General features: G+C 43.9%; 1 protein-coding gene across 6 annotated transcripts in view; it reads right to left on the bottom strand.

Moving 5' to 3' along the window:
- The window catches only part of RTEL1 (regulator of telomere elongation helicase 1), a 185376-nt gene that overhangs the window by 86622 nt on the left and 73738 nt on the right, over positions 1-25016 (bottom strand). For 5 of the 6 annotated variants that reach the window (XR_004541050.1, XR_004541051.1, XM_033962814.1 and 2 more), the window contains exons 16-21: positions 15702-15783; positions 5444-5576; positions 3187-3300; positions 684-724; positions 389-474; positions 37-114 (exon numbers count right to left, since the gene is read on the bottom strand). Coding sequence is in view for 4 of the 6 variants with exons in the window: in XM_033962814.1 (XP_033818705.1) it covers positions 37-114; positions 389-474; positions 684-724; positions 3187-3300; positions 5444-5576; positions 15702-15783 (534 nt within the window). In the remaining 2 variants the exon portion in view is untranslated. The remainder of the gene's footprint in view (positions 1-36; positions 115-388; positions 475-683; positions 725-3186; positions 3301-5443; positions 5577-15701; positions 15784-25016) is intronic. The other variant, XM_033962816.1, reaches the window with a different exon arrangement.

Genomic DNA, 25016 nt, shown 5'->3' with positions numbered 1-25016 from the left:
TCTGTATGCTACATAGAATAATGACATTTCTCAAACCTCAGTAAAATTTCTTTTGCCTTTGGGCTCCACAAACATTGGTTTCACATCTTCTATTCTAGAGGAAAATCCATGATCCTGTAAAACAAATATTCAAAGTATATATATTGTAGCATAAAACATGTACTTAATATTTACTTCCTGTTCTGACCCGGGCCCAGTACACTGTGGTTATACTGTACTGAGTCTTAGCTGAGTGAACCAAGCTTCAAGCACGCACAAAGATCCTGATATAGAACCACTACCTCTGCTTAAAGCTGAGGTCCCTGTACTTCTTCCCCATGTGGGTACCATTAATTAGGCAGAAAGGTTCAACACTTAAAAGAGAAGATAGGGCAGGATCTAGGCTTACTCTCCAGTGCTCCAGGCTTTTATCCAGCACAGGATATGAAGGGAAGAATACAAGGAGACCATGGGGAACTACACGAGCAATGTTACCTACAGGAAAAAAAACAAAAAACAACCAGATCACAAGGGCTCACTGCAGCAGGAAATAAAAGCACCAAAGGACCCTGGGAAAGAAGTATGTCAAGACTTGCAGTATGCCAGATCAGTATACTGCAGGCTTTTCCAGCCTTCTCCCATACCTATGCACAAACAATCTCCACCTGTAGAACTGAGATAAGTGTAACCCCTAACTTTCTTACCTATTGTCTTTCCCAGCGAGGACATGTACTCTACTGTGAACCTAAAAAAGAAGACAGAACCTCAAGGACAACAAGTTCAATAAGCTCTGGTGTCAGCAAAATCCTGCACATACAACATGTCTTTCATCCCAGCTTCCAATGTTCCTCATAGTTTGAGGCATACAGCTATCAAGCATATTCTGAAACCCAGAGTGTAAGACATCAGAGAAGGAAGAATGTTATACTAAATAGAGCCCATAGGGATGGGAAAACAATTAAGGTAAAAAAAAAAAAAGAAAGACAGGCCCAAATGTGAAACCCAGATGAGTTTGAGCTTCCACTCTGCATTTTGTCACAATGGTGCTAGTAAGTACATGGTACCAATGCCTCCGTTCTTGAAGGACCAAATCATCAGTCCTGAAATTGTATCAGGACTCATAATAAACCTCCTCAGCAGAACCTGGTCCTCTACCTAATCTCCTCTTTGCTTTCTTGACATCTCTAAAGATACTGCCATTGTATGGAAAATCTTTTCTCCTCCTTTTCCTAAATTTATGAGCAGTTAAATCTCAGCTCTTTCAGATGGTTTTTGAGTAACCCTTCCAGTGGCTTCTCTCCTTCTCCCTCCTCCCACACCCAACTCTTCATGCTCCTCCTTTCCATTGCCCATCTCCCCTCAGCTGGCCTTCTTATGCCATTCTAATCATCCACTTCTCAAATTTCCTCATCTCCCCCTATGTTCATTTTCCATGAGCCTTTGCTGTCGTCAATTCTTCCCACTCCTCTTTTTTTTTGTAAACTGTTCTGCTGTATTTACATGCTAATGGCAGTAAGCAAACCCATGCAATAAATATATAAAATTACAGACTTGCTTGTATCTTGACCTGATATTCCTCAGCCCAGCTCTGAATCTGCCTAGATCCTAGTTTAATATCTTCTTGTCCCTGCTCCCTTGAACAGGCCTCTTAGTCTAGGCTTTGTTTTGACTCAGCATTTGCAGTTGGTGGTTTTTTTGTCCTGCTGGCTTTCTAACAATCTTTAATAATATATGCACAAACAGACAGATTTTTTTTAATGACAATCTACAAGGTTATTTTTTGAAAGAAACTGAAGAGCCACTCTAAGTTTTGTTCCCCCCTCCCCCTCCCATTTTAATCTTTATTATTGTTTCTCAAAAAAATGTACAGTGATAAACTATGGTATAAACAGTGCCCCTTTCACCAGAATAAACACGACATACTGTAGTTCTTCAGTATGTGACTAAATTAACAAGTCCTATCCTCATTTTTTAAAAATAGATACATGCTTTACTGCTCCCATCAGGTACACAGCTGGACAAACTGTGCCATGATGCCCTTTTACAAGTTGCAAATTATATCCGTATGTTTCCCTGTTCCCTTTATGAAGTATATTTCTGATGTCAATTTTTTTTTTTTTTTTTAATTTTTATTTATAAAATTTTCATTCTTACAATAAATGAATAGCATAATATTTAATTTATAATAATTATAGTTGTATGTACAATATCATATCATATATATTGAATCCCTTTCCCCTGTTATTTGTTTATTCATTTTTTCTCATAGTAATTTCTATATTTCCCTCCCTAACCCTATATTATTATTATCAATGTGTTAAGATATCTGATCTTTAGAATATTTTGTCAATGGATCCCATATTTTCTTAAAATTTTTTATATTTCCTTGTTGTAATGCCAATATTTTCTCCATTTTATAAATGTGACACACCGAGTTCCACCAGAATGTATAATTTAGCTTGGTATAATCCTTCCAATTTTGTGTGATTTGCTGCATGGCAACTCCTGTCAATATTAAAAGCAATTTGTTATTGTTTGCTGATATTGGACTTTGTGTTCTCATTGCAGTACCAAATAATATGGTATCATATGAGAGACCAATATGATTTTCTAGTAATATGTTAATTTGGGGCCAAATTAAATTCCAAAAGGCTTTTATGCAAGGACAAAAAAAAATTAAATGATCTAATGTCCCTACTTCTATTTTACAATGCCAGCATCTATTAGATCTAGTATTATCTATTTTTTGCAATCGCGTCGGGGTCCATAACACTCTATGAATAAAAATATCCATGTTTGACTCATAGATGCTGACTTTGTTAATCTTAATCTCAAGGACCAGAATCTTGGCCATTGAGATGCAGAAATTGTCTGTCCAATCTCAATGCTCCAAATATCCCTAAGTCCAGTTTTCTTTTTTTTATTTAGAAATCCATATATTAATTTATACCATTTTGCGGCTTGGTGTCCCAAGAAATCCGCCTGGAAACATAAAACTTGCAAACTATATTGGGTATTAAGATCTTTCCATTCAGGGATGTCAATTCTGACTTGTAACCTTCTATGCCATTTCTCTCTGCTCTTTGTAATGTAGGTTCTTTGGAAAATCGTGACATACAGTAAATGATAATATAGTTAGTCAGTATATACAAGGTCAGAACATGTTCTGAAAATATGCCCCTACAGGTCAATACCAAGAGACGTTACCTTCGTTCATAGGCTGAGCTCAGCAGGACGCCATCAGGACCCTTGGGAACAATGCCCACCCAGATCTGGTGCTTATCAATAACATGAGGATTCTCCAGGGAGATAGGAAAGGGGCTGAAATAAATTATATGATACAGCTTACAAATAAAGGACATGAGATCCTTACATACTTTGGCCCAGATTCACTAAAGATAGGGAGTCAATCGCTGTGGCCGAATCCTGGCCAATTTTAAAACCACGATTGATTCACTATCTTTTTTGCATGCAAATGATTTGCAAGGAAGTGCAAATCATTTGCATGCAAACTCCTGACTCAAAGCAATTGAGTCAGGGCAGAGCCCTGACTGTAGTGACAGGAGAAGCAGCCTCTTGTCACTGCAGTCAAGGCTTCTGCCGGCTTTTTTTCTTTTTTTTTAATCAGGCAGATATTTTGCATGTACAACACATGCAAAATATCTGCCCGATTAAAAAAAATGAAAAAAAAAAAAAAGGCCTCCCCTCCCCCTGACAAAGCGCTCTCTCCCTGTCCCCCTCCAACAACCCCCCAAAATGCCAGGAGGGATGCCGACTTCCTCCTGCCAACTCTTTCCTTCCTTCCTTCTCTTCCTCTCCCCCCCAAAAAAAAACTAACACAGACGCCCTGGTCCCCTCCCCCTCCACGTTGGGAGCAGGAAGGGTGCTCAGTTCCTCCTGCTCATGTGATGCACGGGGAGGAGCCTAAGGCCCTGATTGGCTCAGGCTCCTCCCTTGGGAAGGCCAGAGGCACCTGAGCCAATCAGAGACTTCCTTAGGTTTGAGCCTAAGGAAGTTCCCGATTGGCCAAAGCAATAGCCAATCAGGGACTTCCTTAGGCTCAACCTTAAGGAAGTCCCTGATTGGCTCAGGTGCCTCAGGCTTCTCCCTTGAGAAGGGCTGAGGTGCCTCAGGCTTCTCCCTTGAGAAGGGCTGAGGCACCTGAGCCAATCAAGGCCTAAGGTTCCTCCCCATGCATTACATGATGCACCGGAGCGGGGCCTAAGGCCCCAGTTCATTGAGGGATGCCTAAGGAGCAGGAGGGACTGAGCACCCCTCCTGCTCCCAACGTTTAAAGGCACAGGGAGAGGCAGGGGGAGGGGACGGGGGGGAGGAAGGGAAGGGAAGGAAGGAGTTGGCAGGAGGAAGTCAGCATCCTTCCTGCCATATTTTTTTAGCGTGGTGGGGGAGCGCCGATGGCAGGAGGGAGTCGGCATCCCTCCTGCCATTTGTGGGTTGCAGGTGGGGGGGGTGCATTTGACAGGGGGTGCATTTGTTGGGAGGCAGCAGTTTTTTGACAGGTCTGCCTGTTTTTTATTCATTTTTTTTATGGGGCAGATATTTTGCATGTGTAACACACATAAAATATCTGTGGTATGGGGAAAAATGAATAAAAAAAAAAAAAGACAGGCAGACCTGTTGGTAACACAGTCGGGTTTTAGGATAGTAAAATCTGATTTAAAATAGCCAAGCAATTGTTAGTGAATCAATCGCTTGGCTATGTTGCATGAGGTTTTACTAATTTGAATGGGTGGATTGGATCGGAGAGGAGATTGATCGGGCAGCAGTTTAGTGAATCGGGTCGGGGAACGATCGCAAAACCAGTAAAACTGGTTTTGCGATCGTCGTTACAGGATCGGAAGGTTTACTGAATCTAGCTCTTTATCTCATAATAGAGAAAGCATGCACGATTCTTGCACACCATTGTGTTTCTGAAAGAGGGTATAGCATTAAGGTTACCAGACATCCAAGAAAAACTGAACATGTCCTCTTTTTTAGTGGACTGTCTGGGTACCTGGAGGGATTTTCAAAACACGGCAGTTTGTCTGGGTTTTGGAAGTCTCCAAGCTTGGGTCCATGTTTGGAGGCCCTCTGCACATGCGCAGACGTTGATGTGATGACAACATACATATGCGTGCATGTGCGCGAGGTCATCACAACAACGTTTGCACATGCGTAGAGGCTCTCCAGACCTTGGGGAAAGAGACCAGAGGTTGATCTGGGGACGAGGCTGGGGGCAGAGCTGGAGGTAAAATGGAGCAGGGCAGAACAGGGCGGGCCAGGTGTCCTTTTTTTTTTTTTTTTTTAAAGAGAAAATCTGGCAACCCTATGTATAGTATCCCCAAACATTGGCATGCTAAGCTGATAAAAGAGAAGCAATGAGATATTGAACCAGAGAGACAGGCTGCCATTCACTAATAGAGGACATGGAATCCGCACATATGACCCCTGACTGGAAACTTACATCTGCATCTCCATGGTGAAAGAGGTAAGTGGAAAGAGTGTGCCGCTGGTGAGAATGATAGTGCGTAAGCCCTGACGCACCAACTCCTGCATGCTGTACCCAGGACTGAAACACCAGTAACTCAAGGTCTTCCCTACATAAAAGTCAAAACATGAAGGAAAAGAGTGAGGTTTAGAAAATAGGTATTTTAAAAAAGGGAATTTTGCTTAGCTCCACTTAGGTATAAGATAACATTCCCTCCAGCAAGGGAAAAGCATCTGCAAAATGAGAAGGGAAGGGTATTACTAGATTTGATATTGTGACGAGCCAAGCAGTCATTTTCCCATCACATTGTTAGGACCTGCAATGCTCCGGGCCAGGTTTTCTAACAACCCTCTCTATATTCACCCAAATATACACTTCTAGACGCTCTTGGAAGGTATAAGTAACACTTTTATTGGTGTACAGGACCTGAGTCTGTTCCTTCACAGATCAGGGAGGAAAATCACTCAGCTATTGAGGAGTCTGGTTCAATAACATAATTCTTCACATCTCATAAGGTTCACACTTAAGGACCTGAGTCTGTTCCTTCACAGACCAGGGAGGAGAATCATTCTCAGTTCAACTCCTTTGACCCATAAACATATTACACAGTTCTCAGAATAATAAGTTGGCTCACATCAGCCATCCAAGCACAACAACACTCAAAATGCCAACTCTTCCAAGCAAACCTTTCCAGTTTTCTCAGCTTCCCCCGGGGTTCTCTTTAACCCACGGATTCCAAGCCTTCTCTGCTCAGGAAAGTCTCTTCATGGAGGCTCTCACCTTCCCACGGGTATCCTCTCCCAGGGACCTCTCAAGGGGACCTCTCAGAATGAATCCCACACTGGGCATATGAAGCTCTTCCTGCCTGGGTTCCAACCATGACTCAGCAGGGTAGCTTGTTCATGTCGTTCAGCACACCCTGCTAGATGAGGGTTGAGCTCTGAGCTACAGAGCTCAATGCATCCTGGACCCTGTAGTTAACCCACTAATTGACCAGCGCCCTCTGCTGTCCACTGAAATCGCATCACCTGTGAATGAGAATCCCAGACTCCCTCACACATACCGGTATCTTACAGAAAGGTAAGGATTTTGACTTGTAAAGAAAATGCAACAGAAGGTTGACTTACTGGTGGGAAATTTTTTTTTTTCTTTTTATATCTTTATTGAATTTTCAAACTACAATTGTGCAACAAGTAATTCATATACATATATTACAAGAAAAGCACAATAAACTTTTCAGGCATTAATGTACAATTATATTTTCTCCCACCCTCCCACCTAATATTCAAATAAAATAAAAAAAACCTTCAAGAAACTATCCATAAATTCCCTAAATCAAATTCCAGTGCAACTCTCTTCCCCCTCCCACCCAACCCCCCCACCCTGGATGTATATGTTTACATGTCAATGAAATAAAGCACAGTTACTTACCGTAACAGGTGTTATCCAGGGACAGCAGGCAGCTATTCTCACATATGGGTGATGTCATCCGACGGAGCCCCGATGCGGACGCCTCACAAGCAGACTTGCTTGAAGAAACTGGTTGGGCCGTGGGCCCTTATCTGCCGTCTATTTCTATGTTTCTATGTTTCTAAACTAGAAGTTTTGAGTCGACCGCACAGCGCATGTGCGAGTGCATTCCCGCCGAGCACAGGGCGCGTCTTCTCAGTTCAGATAGCTAGCAGAGAAGCCAACCAGGGGAGGTGGGTGGGTTGTGAGAATAGCTGCCTGCTGTCCCTGGATAACACCTGTTACGGTAAGTAACTGTGCTTTATTCCAGGACAAGCAGGCAGGTATTCTCACATATGGGTGACCTCCAAGCTAACCAAAATGGGATGGTGGGAGTGTTGGTAACTTAGGAGAATAAATTTTGTAATACTGTTTGGCCATCTGGAGAAAGTATCCAGACAATAGTGAGAAGTGAAGGTATGAACTGAGGACCCAAGTAGCAGCCTTGAAAATTTCCTCAATAGGTGTAGATCTGAGGAAAGCTACTGAAGCTGCTATTGCTCTGACTTTATGGGCTGTGACTTTACTGTGAAGGGGTAATCCAGCCTGAGCATAGTAGAATGAAATACAAGCCATCATCCAGTTGGAGATGGTACGCTTAGAAATAGGATGTCCCAATTTATTTGGATCAAAGGAGACAAAAAGTTGAGGAGCAGATCAGTGTGGTTTGGTGCGTTCCAAGTAGAAGGCCAAAGCACATTTACAGTCCAGAGTATGAAGAGCTGATTCTCCAGGGTGAGAATGAGGCTTTGGAAAAAACACTGGAAGTACAATGGATTGGTTGAGATGAAATTCTGAGACCACTTTAGGTAGGAATTTCAGATGAGTACGAAGAACCACCCTATCATGATGAAACACAGTGAATGATGGATCAGTAACTAAAGTTTGTAGCTCACTGACTTGTCGAGCAGAAGTGAAGGCAATGATAAATACCACTTTCCATGATTCCTTTACAATTGTTTACTTTGCCTGAATTTGTTATATGCTGTAACAATTAATAAATATAATTTAAAAAAAAATACCACTTTCCAAGTGAGATACTTCAGATGAGTCTTATCAATTGGTTCAAATGGAAGCTTCATGAGTTGAGGTCCCAAACCACAGGAGGCGGTTTGAGAGGAGGTTTGACATTGAAAAGTCCTTTCGTGAATCTGGAAACCACCGGATGAGCAGAGAGGGGTTTCCCTTCAATAGGCTGATCAAAAGCCGCAATTGCACTGAGATGGACTCGTATTGATGTATACTTGAGGTCAGAATTGGATAAGTGAAAAGATAGTCCAAAACAGAAGATAAGGAGGAATGCTGAGGTTCCCTAAGATGAGTAAAACACCATGTAGAAAATCTAGTCCATTTTTGGTGATAGCATTGTCTACTCGTAAGCTTTCTAGAAGCTTCTAAAACGTTTCTTACAGATTGAAAAAACTGAAGAGGGGTTATGTTGAGAGGTACCAGGCTGTCAAGTGTAGAGACTGCAGGTTAGGATGAAGCAGAGATCCTTGACTCTGTGTAAGCAGCGAAGGAAAAACTGGAAGAAGGTATGGCTCCCTGCTGCTGAGTTGAAGTAGAGGGGAGTACCATGGTTGTCTCGGCCACCGAGGAGCAATTAGAATCATGGTGGCCTGATCGTTCTTCAATTTGACTAGAGTCTTGAGAATGAAAGGGAATGGAGGAAATGCGTAGAGGAAAAGATTCGTCTATTTCAGAAGAAAAGCATCTGCCTCGAGGCGGTGAGGAGAGTATATCCTGGAGAAGAACTGAGGCAGTTTGTAGTTGTGGGGAGCTGCAAAGAGGTCTATCTGAGGCGTTCCCCACTGTGAGAAAATGTGATGAAGAGACGAGGAATGAAGAGTCCATTCGTGAGGTTGCAGGAGACGACTCAAGTTCTCCGCCAAGTAATTCTGAGCCCCTTGAATGTAGACAGCTTTGAGGAAGGTGTTGTGACGGATTGCCCAGTCCCAAACTTCCAGAGCTTCTTGACAAAGGGAGGCAGACCCTGTCCCTCCCTGTTTGTTGACATAATACATGACTACTTGGTTGTCCGTGCGGACGAGGACTACTGTGTCGTGAAGGAGATGTTGAAAAGCATGGAGAGCTTTGAGGATCGCTCTGAGTTCCAACTGATTGATATGACACTGACGATCCGTACTGGTCCAGAGGCCTTGAGTACGGAGACCATCGAGATGAGCGCCCCAAGCGTAAGTCGACGAGTCTGTCATGAGGACCTTCTGATGAGGTGGTGTTTGAAAAAGCAAGCCTCTGGAAAGATTGGAAGAGAGCATCCACGAACGGAGAGACTTCTTCAAAGAAGGAGTGACTTGTGATGTGTCAAGAAAGAGGATAGCAAACCTGCGTCCATTGACATACCAGGGTCCACTGAGGAATTCTGAGGTGAAGCCTGTCAAAAGGAGTCACATGTACTGTGGAGGCCAAGTGACCCAGAAGCACCATCATGTGTCTCACAGAGATGGAAGAGTGAGAAGACATTGTGTGACAGAGGTGAAGCAGAGCGTCCAGATGTTGTTGTGGAAGGAATGCTCTGAGTTGGACAGTGTCCAGAACAGCTCCAATTAATTGCAGATTCTGAGAGGGTTGAAGTTGAGGTTTGGGAAAGCGATTTCAAATCCCAAACTTTGTAGGAACCAGGTAGTCCGTTGGGTCGCTACAATAATCCCTTGAGATGTGGAATATTTGATGAGCCAGTCGTCTAGGTAGGGAAAAACCTGAAGACCATGATTCCATAGAGCTGCGGCTACCACTACCAGGCACTTGGTGAACACTCTGGGAGACGAGGCCATGCCGAAGGGTAGTACTCTGTATTGATAGTGCAGATTCCCCACCCGAAATCTGAGGTATTGACGGGAGGCCGGATGGATGGGAATATGAGTGTAGAACTCCTTGAGATCCAGAGAGCATAACCAGTCATTCTGCTCGAGGAGGGAATAAAGGGATGCCAGGTACAACATTCAAAATTTTTCTTTGACTAGAAATTTGTTGAGAGCCCTGAGATCCAGAATGGGTCGCAGATCGCCCGTCTTCTTCGGAACAAGGAAGTAACGGGAGTAAAACCCCCTGTTCTGCTGGTCCAAAGGAACTGGTTTGATGGCATGGAGACGAAGCAGTGCTTGAGCTTCCTGAAGAATAAGGGCGGTCTGGGATGGATTGGAAGAATACTCTCTTGGAGGAAGGTCTGGAGGAACCTGAGTAAAATGAAGAGAGTATCCCTCTCCGATGATGGTAAGCACCCAGAGGTCGGATGTAATTATTGTCCATCTGTTGTAAAAATGATGGAGACGACCTCCTATGGGGGGAAAGGGAGACAGAGACAGAACGGTGGAGGTTATGCTCTGGTGTAAACAGTCAAAAAGGCTGAGAAGCCTTAGGTACAGCAGAAGGTTGGGATTTCTGTTGCTTCTGAGGTGGCTGTTTTTTCAAAGGAGGGCAAGTATAAGGAGCCGGCTTTGGAGCAAAACGTCTTTGATAGATGATAGCAGGGCGTGCAGGTTTGGCAGGAGCTGGCTTTGGTTTAGGTCTGACGATTGAAGCAAATGATTTTTCATGGTCAGATAATTTTTTAGTGGCTGCCTCGATTGACTTGTCAAAGAGGCCATTGCCTTGACAAGGAATGTTAGCCAAGCGGTCTTGAAGGTTAGGGTCCATGTCAATGGTACGAAGCCATGCAAGACAATGCATAGCCACAGAGCAAGCAGCCGCTCGGGCAGACAACTCAAAGGCATCGTAAGATGATTGCAGGAGATGGAGACGTAACTGAGAAAAAGAAGCAATGACTTCTTGAAACTCACAATGCATGTGGTTATCAATATAAGTCAAAAACTTCGGCAGAAGGGAAAGAAGAAATTCAAAATAAGTAATGAAATAAAAGTTATAATTGAGGACTTTAGAGGACATCATAGCATTCTGGTAGATGTGACATCCAAATTTGACCATAGTTTTTCCCTCCCATCCAAGAGGGACTGTAGCATAGATCTTGGAAGGATGGGATCTCTTCAAGGACGATTCAACAAGCAGGGATTGATGAGATAACTGTGAGTTGTCAAATCCCTTGTGATGCACAGTCTTATACCTCGAGTCCAATTTTCCTGGAACTGCTGGTATGGAAAAGGGAGTCTCCATGCATCGAGTAAAAGTCTGGTCCAAAAGCTTATGAAGTGGAAGCTTGAGAGACTCTGCTGGAGGCTGAGGAAGACGCATGACTTCAAGATATTTCTTAGAATATTTAGAGCCAGTATCCAATTTGACATCCAAGTCCACAGCCATCTGTAAGAGGAAAGAGGAGAAAGAGAGCTGATCCGGCAATGCCTTGTCTCGAGAAGGACTCGAGGACGTCGAGGCAGCATGCATCGAAGAAGAAGCTTCGACATGGAAAAAAGTGTCATAGGAACTCAGTGACTTGGGCGAGGCAATCGAGGGTGGAATATCCTCGAGGTCCAGCATCGGAGACCTCGAACGAGAAGTTGGTCTGGTCGAGGTTGGAGTAGAGTGAGGCTTCGAGGAAGATGGTTTATCCTGCGAAGAACGATGCCTGGAAGAATGCCTCAATGAAGGTCTCGAATGATGGTGAGAACTGTGTCTAGAACCAGATCTTGAGGATCGAGATTTCACCTTGGAGACGGAAGCAGCCGATGCGAATGTATAAATAGGAATAGAGGCTGTAGATCGAAGCTCCAGAGGTTTGGAAGAGGAACCTCGATGCACTCGCAAAGACTCTGCTCCTTGCTGAGAGTGTGAGGAGTCCTGTCGATGCACTCACAAAGATTCTACTCCTTGCTTTTCGTGCTTGGATGGCAGACCAGACACTCGCAGAGACTCTGCTCCCTGCAAAGAGTGTGACTCCGACTGGGACATAGGAAGCAGCTCGACCTCGCGGGAGTCTGCTGAATGCCCAGGCAGGATAATAGGAAGCAATTTAGGATCCATAATGGTAAGGTACTGAAGAAACTGCTTCTCTAAAATGGTCTGGAAAGAAGCCGGCAAGGTGGGATCCGCGTCTGAAACCGGACCACCTGCCTTGGCTGGAGGTTCCTTCGAGGCAGTATGAGTGTGCTTCGACTTAGTAGTCTTAGACACCTTAATCACTACCGGCGGAACAGACTGCTGAGCTATCTGACCTGAGGAAACAGGGGAAGATACAGCAGATGATGTCAAAGCAAGAGCCACTGCAAACGATGAAGGTTTGATGAGGCTCGAGATGGAAGCAGGAGGTTCGAGGGAAGTCGAGGCCGAAGACGCCATCGAAGTCAAGGGATTAGTCGAAGACTCCATCTCGAAGTGCTTGTCCACCAGAATGCAACGACGCTTAAAAGCACGAGGCTGAAGTGTTTGGCAAGGCAGGCATGACGTGGGATGTTTAGGCCCAAGACACTTGAGGCAGCGTCTATGAGGGTCCGTGAGAGAGATCGCACGCCGACACTTGCTACACTTCTTAAAGCCTGTAGCAGGCCGGGACATAGGCTGAAAAATAGCCGCCACGAAGTCGAAGCTGGTGGGCTGTGGCCGAGTGGCCTGTCCCGGAGAACGAACGGAAAATTTATTTATTTTTTAAAATAAAACAGCGATTCGTGAAGAAAAAACACCAACCGCGGTTGTAGAGAAGTCAAAAGAGAACAAAGTTGAATGCAGAGAGTCAAAGACGGACTTCTCGGCTCCACGGAAAACTAAGAACTGAGGAGACGCACCCTATGCTGGGCGGGAAGGCACTCACGCATGCGTGGTGCGGGCGACTCGAAACTCCTAGTTTCTTCAAGCAAGTCTGCTTGTGAGGCGTCCGCATCAGGCCTCCGTCGGATGACGTCACCCATATGTGACCTGTCTGCTTGTGCTGGGATAAAATCAGTTATCATGCCTTACAAAATTTAGCCAATGGCTCCCAAACATCCATAAAATCCCTGTAACGTCCCTGCTGTATGGCTATGGAACGTTCCATTTAAAAAATATAACAGAGGGATTCCCACCAGAATGTATAATTTAACCTATCCCAGTTCTTTCAATAAAAAAAAAAAAAAAAAGCTGCATGGCAACCCCTGTCATTATGGTGGGAAATTTCTTGCATGTGTTGTTAAGTGCAACATTTTATTCAGAAATGTGGCATGGCAAAGGGGAAGAAGGAAAGTTTAAAGTCAATAGAGGGACTTTGGTTATCTATGAACAAGTTGAAGAGGGTGATGGAAACACGTGTTCTAATCTGCTTTCTCTCTTTGAATTCCACCAAACTAGATGGGTTATGTTTCTTTACCAGCAAATCTAGAGCTCCATAGAAACGTAGAAAATGACAGCAGATAAAGACCATATGGCTTATTCATTCTGCCAATCTATATCATCTACCACCTCTCCCCTCCCCCTGCAAAGAGATCCCATGTGCTGGTCTCACACTTTCTTGAATTCAGATACAGCCCTGGTCTCCACCTCTTCCACTAGAAGACTAATCCACACAACCACCACTATTTCCATAAAGAAGTATTTCTTTAGATTATTTCTAAGTCTGTCTTCTTTTAACGTCATCTTATGCCCTCTTATTTGAGAGCTCCTTTCAATTGAAAGAGTAATCTCCAATGTATTTATGCCAAGGTTATATATAGGTCACATTGCAGCAACCAACACCTCAGTAATATATGTAATATATGTGGGCAACTCCCTCAAAATTATTCCAAGGGAGTGAGAAGGGATCCAGATATCCATTCTAGAGAATACTGGGAAAAGTCCTCCAGATAAAAGAATGGCAACTGCTTCCAAATGATAGAAAAGAGCTCCAAACAACCAGATTCAACTAAACGGACTGGTCTGTTAGGACTAAAGATAAGAAAATGTGCAGGTAAGAACTAAGTTCTTCTTCCTTATCGTCCACAACAGATAGGATGTAACAGAGCACCTAGAGGGACCTGGTCATCTCTGCTCTGAATGCAACAGTCTCACTAGACAGAACATCTAACCTGCAGTGCTTAGAGTACCAATGCAACACTACTCAAAATGCCCCTTCCAAATCTTTGCTAGACAGAGTTAGTTAACTTATACTCAGGAGACAGCCATCCCTCTGAGTTCTTAAACCCACAGGGGCTGGGATGCCCTTTAATAAGGTATGCAGAATAGACAGCTTCCTTGAGCCCCAGTACTATTGTGACCTTGGAAGTGGTCTCTCCCTTCCTAGCTCTAGCAAACAAAATGACTTCCAAGCACTGAATCAGGACAACTTATATGCAGGGCATTGAAAGTGAAAAAGTCCTCACCACAATTATCCTTACATAAAAGAAGGCAGAGAAACTACCTGATTCACAAAGAAGGTAGGAACCACATTTGGGAGGAAAGACCATCTGGCATGAAACTCTGGTTTCAGTAAAATGCAAGCAAAGTTCCTAATATGATAAAGCCTAAAGTTTAAAAATCCTCCTTATGGAACAAATAGCCATGAGGAAAGCCATCTTAAGAGACAGATCTTTCAGGGTCGCACTCTGCAGCTTCTTGAAAGGCAGATCCCCAAACAAACAGAAAATCAGATAAAGATTCCAAGCTAGAGAAGCCAGTTGTATTGGCAGCAGAATATACAGCATACTCTTCAAAAAGTGGACCACATCAGGATGTAAATCTAGTGGGGTACCCTCCAGATACTCCTGAAAGCATGCTAAAGACACTATCTGCACAGACCCTTTTTGAAACCTTCCTGCAAAAACACACCTAGAGGTGTGGGAGGGAAAGTTAGAATAGAAGGAGGTCTTATTCTGCACACCAGAACACAATCTCCAAATCTTCACATACACTACAAGTAGGTCGCTTTTTTTGTCTAAATCAGCACTGTAATAAACTCAGCTGGATATAGTTTATGCTTCATATGTGACCTCTCAAGGATCAAGCTGTAAAAGAGTAGTGAGCCAAATTGTCCATCAGCACCGGTCCCTGTAATAAAAGGCCCCTTTCCTCTGAAAATGTGATTGATACCTTCCCCTACATACCATGAGCACCTGCACCAATCTGGTACCACTAGCACCACTAGTCTGGGATACAATGCAATCTGTTGTAAGAACCAAGAAGTGGCCACAGTAGAAACACATACAAAAGTCCCGTTCAAGGCCACTGCTGCACTAAGGCATGTAGCCCATCCAACCCAAACATTTCCAGAGAACTTAAAAAAAAAATAAAAAATAAAAAAAGCAGGAATTGATATAATCATGGGGCAAGCCAGTGATTGCCCTGAAATTGATAGAATAGAATTTTGCTATTTCTGTTTCTGCCAGGTACTTTTGGCCTGGATTGACCACTACTGGAAACAAAATACCAGGCTAGATACAGCACTGGTCTGACCCAGAATGACTGTTCTTATGTTTTTATGGATTTTCATGTTCTTCCCCGTAGTGTTTTAAGTCCATTTCTGGTGTGCTTCACTGAATCCTGATGAAGGGAAAAACCTCCTCAAACTCTCTAGGGTCTAGGGCAGGGGTGTCAAAGACAGTTATTAATCCTGTTGTAAAACAGAAAGAAGAGGAAAAGAGGAAAGGTCAAGTGACAAATTCCAAATCTTCTACTGCATTCCTTCCTATAGAACATGGAGGCAAATGCTCTCCAAAACAAAGAGAAAAGCAAATGTGAAAACCATGCGCTTTGATTGGAAGTTGCGGCAAATTTTTTTTCTCTGCACCTCAGAGGCTCTACAACATTGCAAGAGCCTGTTCTAAGAACTTCCAGTTTCCATATCTAGCTAAATCACTCACTCACATACTACCTTGTTTCTTTGCAACTGCAGAACTCCACAAGTCAACTCTCTGTTTTTGTCTTTGCTGGCTGGTGTCCTGGTGAATGTGGACCTGAAAATATCAGGGAGGGGAACAGGTTAGGTTTTTACCTCGATAATTTGGATTCTGTTAGGATACACAGGAGTCCATACTGGAGCTGTTGATTACCATAAACTGCAGAAGGATATCCTTTTAAGAACTTCAAAACTCCTCCCCTTCTGCAGTGGAGCACAGCACCATCCTCAGTTGGTACCAAAGAAATTGAACTCCACTTAAACAAGAAAAGAGAAGGATAGGCACAGGGAACTTCCCCAGCAAGAACACATTCTGCTCTGCTCTGAAACTTAGAAGATAGAATAATAATCAATAAACATTCAACAAGAAAACAGAGAACAAACACTTGTATGAGTAACTCAGATCTAACCAGCTAAGGGTAACAAGCAGGAGCTATAGGACCCTCCCAGAAGGAAGGAGAAAGGGAAACCCTCAATACCTGAAATGCATCTTGTGAATATCTTAGGTATAACAGCAGAGGTCCTGAGATGTATACTGACAATGTCCGAGGCAGAAATCAGGTGAATTAAAACAAGTTCACCCAGGTAGGGCAGTATGCACTCCTGTGTTTCCTAACAGAATCCAGATTACCGAGGTAAGAACCTAATCTGTTATCCTGTTGTGGATACATAGGAGACCATACTTGAGCTGACGTATCATAGCAGTATCCCAAAAACAAAAACAGTTCAATAAATAAATGAAAGGTGCTCAGTACATGATATTCACCATAACAAAAGGTAATGGTTCAATCTACCACATCATATTCATACCAGATTCAAAAACTGCTCAAAACAAGACTAGTTTGAAAAGTAGAAATATAGAAGAACACTTATCTTATAAGGTCATCCAAATGCATTCTTCTGTCTGGATATAGCAGGAGGAGGTAACCATTACCAAATTCTTCAGTTCCTCAAATAATGTCCAGTGAAAAGCAAAAAGCAGTGTGAACACCAAATAACAATCCAAAATGAGGAAGTTATTCCACACAGCTCATTTGGATTGTTATTTAGTGTTCACACTACTTTTTGCTTTTCACTGGACAATATTTGAGGAACTGAAGAATATGGTAATGGTTACCACTTCCTGCTATATCCAGACAGAAGAATGCATTTGGCCGACCTTATAAGTGTTCTTCTATATTTCTACTTTTTAAACTAGTCTGGCTTTAAACAGTTTTTGGATCTGGGAGGAAGGTGATGCTATGATGTGGAAGATTAACCATTACCTTTTGGGATGGTGATCATTTTACTGAGCACCTTTCATTTATTTATTTATTGAACTGTTTTTGTTTTGGGGATAGATCTATTTATTTCTTGGTAGTGGCTTTAGTAGAAGGATCTAGAATTGTTTATATATAATTTTCCTGAATTTTTGTTTGAGTACCATAGCAGTGCCATATGTCTAGTGAGGGACAGAAGAGCCTGCCCGCAGTACTGAGGACACAAAGGCAGCATCCTCTTGAAGCCGCCACATCCACTCTGTAGAACTTTGTAAAGGTGTGCAAAGAAGCTCAAGTAGCAGATCTGCAGATTTCATCAGGTGAAACAACCCAAGATTCTACCCAGGAGGTCGATATACCTCTCATGAAATATGCTGCAATAGAAATAGGGAGCTGTTTCCTGGCAGAAATGTAGGAAGAGGAGATAGCCATGCAGATCCATCTGGCAATGGAAGCTTTGGAAGCTGGCCTGCCCCACCTCGAGCAACTGGTCAGGACAAAAAGATGATTTGAAAACCTGGAATCATCAGTCTTCTCCAGGTAGATGACCAGGGTCCTGCGAACATCCAGCTTGCGCAGTAGTTTATCCTGTTCAGCCAAACCCGTAGGCTGAAAGGCAGGCATACGAAGTTCCTGTTTAACATTGAAGGCAGAGACTACCTTCGGAAGAAAAGAAGGAACCATGTGCAGAGAGACACTTGACTCCGTAAAATGGAGAAATGGTTCCCTGCAGGAGAGGGCCTGCAATTCTGAGATCTTTCGTGGCAAGACTATGGCAACCTAAAACACTGTCTTGACTGTAAAGTCTAGCAGGGTAGCCTCTGAAAAAAGCTCGTAAGGAGCACGGGCCAGGCCCTTCAAGACCACATTGAGGGGAGGAAAAGCAAGAAAGTAACAGGCCGCAAACTGTACATGAACTGTATGTACATGAACAAAAGAAGCCTAAGGAATAAGATGGGGGAATTGGAAGCTAAGGCACAAAAAGATAACCTTGACATCATCAGCATCATGAAAACATAGTGGAACGAGGACACTGTGCTACCGAGATACAAGCTATACCGCAGAGACAGAGTGGGACAAAAAGGTGGGAGTATTGTCCCATACATCAAAGAGGGAATTGAGTCTACCGGAGAGAACACGACAGAAACAAAAAATAAGTCAGAGTCTCTATGGGCCAAAATTCCAGGAACAAATGGAACGGAAACAAAGATCGGCATCTACTACTGACCCCTAGAGCAGTCCAAAGAAACGGATGGAGAAATGACGGACGAGATTATGTTTAAATCTTTATTGATTTTCAAACTTTGATACTGCAATACAATTGGTGACGGATGAGATTAAACGCAACTGCAAGGGAGGCAACGTAGTTATCATGGGAGACTTCAATTATCTGGGGATAGACTGGAATCTAGGCACCTCCGGCTGCGGTAGGGAGACCAAGTTCCTAGAAGCTGTAGGTGATTGCTTCCTGGAACAAATTTTCAAGGAAAATACAAGAGGAAATGCAATTCTGGACTTAATTCTAAATGGACTACGAGGACCTATGCAAAGTGTAGAAGTAGAAGGGACGCTGGGAACAAGTGATCACAATATGATCCTCTTCAACCTGGACACGGGGGCGAAACAAGGATCCAGAAAAGAAGATTAAGAAGAGGATAAGCACTGTGAAAATGCTGGAGCATGCATGGTCCCTTTTTAAGGACACTGTCACCGAGGCGCAAAAAGCACAGTTACTTACCGTAACAGTTGTTATCCAGGGACAGCAGGCAGCTATTCTCACTAATGGGTGACGTGATCCAACGGAGCCCCGATGCGGACGCCTCATAAGCAGTCTTGCTTGATGAAACTCGAAGTTTCGAGTCGCCCACACCACGCATGCGCGAGTGCCTTCCCGCCCAGCTCAGGGCGCGTCTCCTCAGTTCAGATAGCTAGCAGAGAAGCCAACCCAGGGGAGGTGGTGGGACGTGAGAATAGCTGCCTGCTGTCCCTGGATAACAACTGTTACGGTAAGTAACTGTGCTTTATCCCAGGACAAGCAGGTAGGTATTCTCACTAACGGGTGACCTCCAAGCTAACCACAATGGGATGGTGGGAACGTTGGCAACTTAGGAGAATAAATTTTGCAATACTGTTTGGCCAAACTGTCCATCCCGTCTGGAGAAAGCATCCAGACAATAATGAGAGATGAAGGTATGAACCGAGGACCTCCTGTCTTCATTTCCTGTGTAAAGCCTATCAGCTTCCGGTATATTGGATATATCCTCTTCAGTAAATAAAGACGCAAGAAACGTGTTCAGTTTGTCGGCGATGGCTTTGTCCACCTTTAGTACTCCCTTTATTGCCTGGTCATCTAACGGCCCCACTGCTTCCTTCATGGGTCATTTCACCTTAATGTATCGAAAGAACGGCTTAAAGTTTTTGGCCTCCTTGGTTATTTTTTCTTTGTAGTCTCTTTTGGCTCCTCTTACCGCCTAATGGCACTTGCTTTGATGTTGTTTGTGCTTTTTCCAGTTTTCTTCCATTGAGGACCCAAAGATCCGATGTAATGAGCTCTCTGCAACTGAAGTAAATCTGAAGACATCCCCCTATGGGTTGAGGCAGAGAAAGTAGCAAAGGAATGTTAGCTATGCTCTGAAGGAGCACGTCAAAAAGGCTGTGCAGGTATCTGAGCAGCAGTCGGTTGTTTAGGTTGTTGACGTGGCTGTTGTCTTTGTCGACGAGGCTAAATAGGTGCCTGAGGAGTAGGCTTGGCGGTATATCTGCGTTGGTAAGAGGAAGCAGGCTTAAAAGGCCGAGCAGGTGGAGGCTTCTTTTTGGGTTTAACCAACACATCCCATCTAGTCTCATAGCGGACAGCTTTTGAGTGTCAGTGGAGGCTCCAAAGAGCTCATCACCAAGGCATGGAGCATTAGCTAGACGGTCTTGGTGGTTAACGTCAAGGTCTGAAACACGTAACCAGGCCAGACGGCTCATCGCCACCGACATAGCTACTGCTCGAGATGAGAGTTCAAAAGTATCATAAACAGATCTTACCATGTACTTTCGAAGTTGCAGAGAAGTGGAGACCAGAGATTGAATTTTTGTGGCTTGATGTGAAGGCAGATACTACTGAAGCAGTAAAATTTGTTTAAGAAAATATTTCATGTAACAGGAAAAGAAAAAGGTATAATTGGATGCTCTGTTTGCCAGTATTGAATTTTGGTACAGACGTCTACCAAATTTGTCCATTGTCCTACCCTCTCTACCAGGAGGTACGGACACATACACACTTGCCCCAGAGGATTTCTTCAAAGTAGATTCAACCACGAAAGACTCATGGGGCAATTGAGGCTTATCAAAGCTGGGTAAGGGAACCACCTTATACAGAGATTCCAAATGTTTAGGAGCCACTGCCACATAGAGAGGAGTCTCCAGGTTTTTATAGAAAGTTTCCTTCAGAATGGCATGGAGTGGAAGCTATAACAGTTCCTTAGGAGGGAGATCATAATCAAGTGTGTCCAAGTACTGCTTGCTGTATTTGGAATCAGCCTCCAACGAAACATCCAGATCATATGCCATCTGTCGCAAAAATCTGGAAAAAGAAAGTTTATCTGCAAGAGAAGAAGCTCTGTTAGGTGAACGTCTAGGTGACGTCTAGCTCAAATTTTTTAATCTTCTAAATTTATTTTTGCCCTTTCCCTATGTATTTACCTTTAATGTTTCTTCCTTCTTAGATTGAGAAAATTGTAACTGTTCCCCTTTTTCCCTAATGTACCTAGTTAGTGATGTAACCCCTTAAGTTCTAACATTGTATGTCATAAATTTTTGCTCTTCAAAAATTTGTTAAGAAGTTTTGTTTTTAATACTGTTTGTTATCTTATATGATGTTTTAAATTGTACATCGCTTAGAAAGTGTTATAGGCGATTCATCAAATAAAATTAAACTTGAACTTGAACCCAGAAGCAGAAGAGTCCATATCGATAGTAGATGGCATTTCAGGCTCAGTATCTCCCAATAAATCTGAATCTCTGAAATGATGGGATCAGTGTCGATGACTCAGTGTCGAGGTCTCCAAATGTTTAGATTTACTGGAGACTTTGCCTGACCGTGCTAGAGTAGCCTCTCGAGATGTGGCCAAGGAAGATCGGTGCCGAAGTGGAATGCTCAAGTCCTGGGTTGAGATTGTTGGCACCGGTGGAGTAGCATTAAGAGGAGTGGTCGGTGCTGTGAGCAACTCAGACTGGACTGGCTCCTGGAGAGTCGGTGCCATGCTTGCTAATAATTGAATCGGCACCAAAAGAGTAAAATGCTCTCCTAACTCCTTGCAAAGCAGATTGTCAATTTTCTGCTTAAGGGAAAGTGCCGGTACCATTTGCTTCTTTTTGGCCGGTACGGATGGCTGGTCAACACAGTCTGAGGATGATGAGGCCAAAGAGGAGGCGCTCACTGATATCAGAGCCGTGCGTTTGCGGGACTTACATTAGGTCAGCAGGACTTCACTCACTGCAGCTTCAACCTGTGTCCCGGAAGGGGTAGTGGAAGGCTTCTTAGCCGGCTTACCCAGAGTGAGTTGTGACACTGGAGTCAAAGTTGGTGAGTCCACCCTGGGTGTTGTCTTGGTCAGTGCGGTTTTGGTCGGCGCAGACGGTGTTGGGCTCCATGTCCATTGCGGCGCTGAACATTTTTTGTTGAAGCAACCTATTTTTGAGAGTGCGCTTCTGAAGAGAAGAGTAGCAGTAGTCGGCACGGTGCTCGGGTCCCAGACACTGCAAGCACCAGCAGTGAGGGTCGGTTAAAGAAATGGCCCGAGCACAGCGACCACACTTTTTGAAACTCATCAGCGGGTGGAACATGGATGGGAAGATAGCCGTTGACAAATCGAACTCTATGGCGAAAACAGTCCATAAGGCCCTGCTGGGCCAAAGCCCTCGACGGCAAAGTAAAAGGATAAAGCTTTTTTTTTTTTTTCTTGATACAGAAAATAAAATAAAAAAAAACTAAAGAACATTGACAAAGTCATAATCCACGAGAGCGGATTCAGCAGATGTTGAGAAACACGTCTTTCTAGCTCTGCAAAAACTAGTGAAACGCTGGCCACCGTTGATGTACCGATCTCAGAAAAAGATAAGTTGATTTTTCATCTGTCTTACACAATAATAAGTTTTTCAAAGCAATTAGTAATAAGAGCACATTGCCTGGACCATCTTTCACAGGAGGTTTTCAGCCAGTGAAGTGATCGTTCTATCACCAATTTTCCACCTTTGTGGAGGTGGGCGGGCCCCTGTCTGAGGCTTTTTCCTCCGTCTAGATTGGTCTTCGGCTGTGCTTATGCTTTAAGATTATTGGCATACCATCTTTGTTTTCCATCATTGTGATAGTGTTTTGTTTATAATCACAAACTTTCTACACTTAAAGTTGAGATTCACTTTACAAGTATCCGTACCAGGGCTCCGTCGGTGATGTCATCCATTAGTGAGAATATGCTGCCTGCTTGTCCTGGGATAAAGCATCTGCCCCTTGAAGGGTAATTTACTGCAAGTGACCTTGGAGATTGAGTTGCTCACCCATTGTCTGATCCAGAGCATTTGGCCAGCAGAAACTGAGTAAGCCAAAGCTTTTGTACCTGGTCTGATATCAAAGAGCATCGACCACATAATCTACTCCTTCCTTAATCATGCATGGACAGACGTCCCTCAGCTCTGAAAGACTAGTCAGTAATCTAGTTTGACAGGCCCATGCCACGAAGGAGGCAGCTACTGCATCTTTTATACCCAAAGCCAGAACTTCAAACTGTCTTAAGGACCAGGTCCACCTTATGGTCCTGTGCGTCCTTCAGCATCACACCTCCCTCACTAGGAAGGGAGATGGCACTTTCTACTACTACTATTACTTATTTCTACAGTGCTACCAGCCGTACACAGTGCTGTACAGAGTCACAAAGAAGAAGAAACAGTCCCTGTTTGAAGTGCTTACAATTTAAACAGCCAAGACAGACAAACAGGATGTCATGGATACAGTTAAGGGGAACAGTTAATCAGCTGGCTGGGTTGGAGGGCAGAGGAGTAGGGTTAAGGATTGAAGGCTGTATCAAAAAGGTGGGATTTCAGTCTGCTTTTAAACAAAGGGGCTTGGTGGACAAAATCAGGTAATTTATTCTAGGTATAGGGGGGGCAACTAAATGAAAGTAACAAAGTCTGGAATTGACGGTGACGGAATCCACTTTCGGCTGCGAAAACAGCTGTTGGAAGTCCGGATCCATAGGATAGAATCTAGATGTAGCTTTGGCCACTAAGGAGGTGATGAATGGATGAGCAGGAAAAAAATGTTGTCTGCATTAGTGCCACCCATAATGAAGCACTGAGAGGTGGAGGGCTTCTGGGCATCAAACTTCAACACAGACAGGCTGTCAGAAATGTCATGTGTAACAGAAGCAATGCACTGAGGGAACATCAATGTGATCCGTAGTACTCCTGCCTCCTGGCCACTAAAAGGATCCCAAATCATCCACGGATGCAGAGGAGATTTCCAATCATCCCAGTTCTGCTCCAAAGGGTCACTGACACTAAGAGTTGGTATGGTATGAAGCAAAGACACCTGCTTGGGACATGGATCCCCCTGACGCAGAGCCAGTGCACTCATAGGCAGCACAGCGCTTCCTAGGCCCGTTAAGTAGGCTTTCCATAAAAGCCTGACAAAGTCAGAAAAGCCTTACACTGGAGGCCCCAAGAACTCCTGCATGACCCCAGACTGGGGAATTAGGGCCTCCTCCACCACCACGTGTTTGCGTTTTGCCCCTTGTTACTCGTTGTCTCTGAGCGGGATTTCTTCCCCGCAGACCAGGCTTTCCAGGCTTTTGGGGGTTCCAATGATTCTGAAGCTCCTGTCCCTTCTTCCCACGGCATGTAAAACACAGCCACTCCTCAGCCAGCAATCTAAGCAATAAACACAGGAATTGGAACCAGACCAGGGGTGGGCAACTCTGGCCCTCGAGGGCCAGAATCCAATCGGGTTTTCAGGGTTTCCCCAATGAATATACATGAGATCTATTTGCATGCACTGCTTTCAATGCATATTCATTGGGGAAATTCTGAAAACCCAACTGGATTCCAGCCCTCGAGGACCGGAGTTGCCCACTCCTGGGCTAGACTAACCTAGGACATCTATTACAAATGATCCCTAGGAAAATCGAGGAGTTTTGAGCCAGAAAAAAGGACTTTGAATAATATATATTGCTAAAAATCCAAGATGGCCACCATCAGACTATTTGTACTAAAAACGGACCATTGGAGCTTAATTGAAAAACAAAAAATAGCTAAAAAGGGGTTTTGGAGGTGGGAGGAACCTAACCCTAACACTCAAAGCTGGGTTTTTCAGTTCCAATCCCCCTAAAAAAAAAATTTTCCCCATAGGGAATAATGGGAGTACTCGCTGAGACTTCTGATGCCTGTCAGCTTGGATCAGCCTGCCTGCAGGGAAAATATTTCTGCCACACAGATCACCAATACAAGTCCAGATAGAGATCTTCTGGCTGCCAGTCAGGTAGACTCTGATCATGGACTCCGACCCCCAAAAGTCCATTCAACACACAACTAGCTCCCGATACCCAGAGGGTTGTTACACAGGGGCTCCACAGCCTGCACTCAAGCCTCTGATAATCAGGTGAGCCAGCTCCCAGGCAAAAGGACCCTGAGTTTCTGAAGGGACACCAAGCTGGTTGGCTCCACAGGTACTCAAAGAGATTCGCCTGGGAGCAGCAGTCCACCCCCGCATGACTGAGTCCTCTCTCTGTCGGAGTAACCTTTGAGTACCAAAGCCATGAATAAAATTTGAAGACTGATGGCAAAAATACCCAAAAAGAATAAAAAAATAATTAGAACAGATCAGAATACATATTCTGAGTTCACTTGTAGAAGGCAAAACTGGAGAGGGAGCTGTTCTCCACTGCAGAAGGGGAGGAGTTCAGAGTTTTAAAGCGATACTCTTCTGCAGATTCATGACCAATGGGAAGCAACAGCTACTGTACAGAATCCTATGTCTTTGCTACAAAGGTTA

This window comes from Geotrypetes seraphini, chromosome 11, assembly GCF_902459505.1.
Source record: "Geotrypetes seraphini chromosome 11, aGeoSer1.1, whole genome shotgun sequence".
NCBI classification, from domain to species: domain Eukaryota; kingdom Metazoa; phylum Chordata; class Amphibia; order Gymnophiona; family Dermophiidae; genus Geotrypetes; species Geotrypetes seraphini.
Note: the sequence above shows the minus strand (reverse complement) of the source record. Positions and strands in the feature narration are given on the sequence as shown.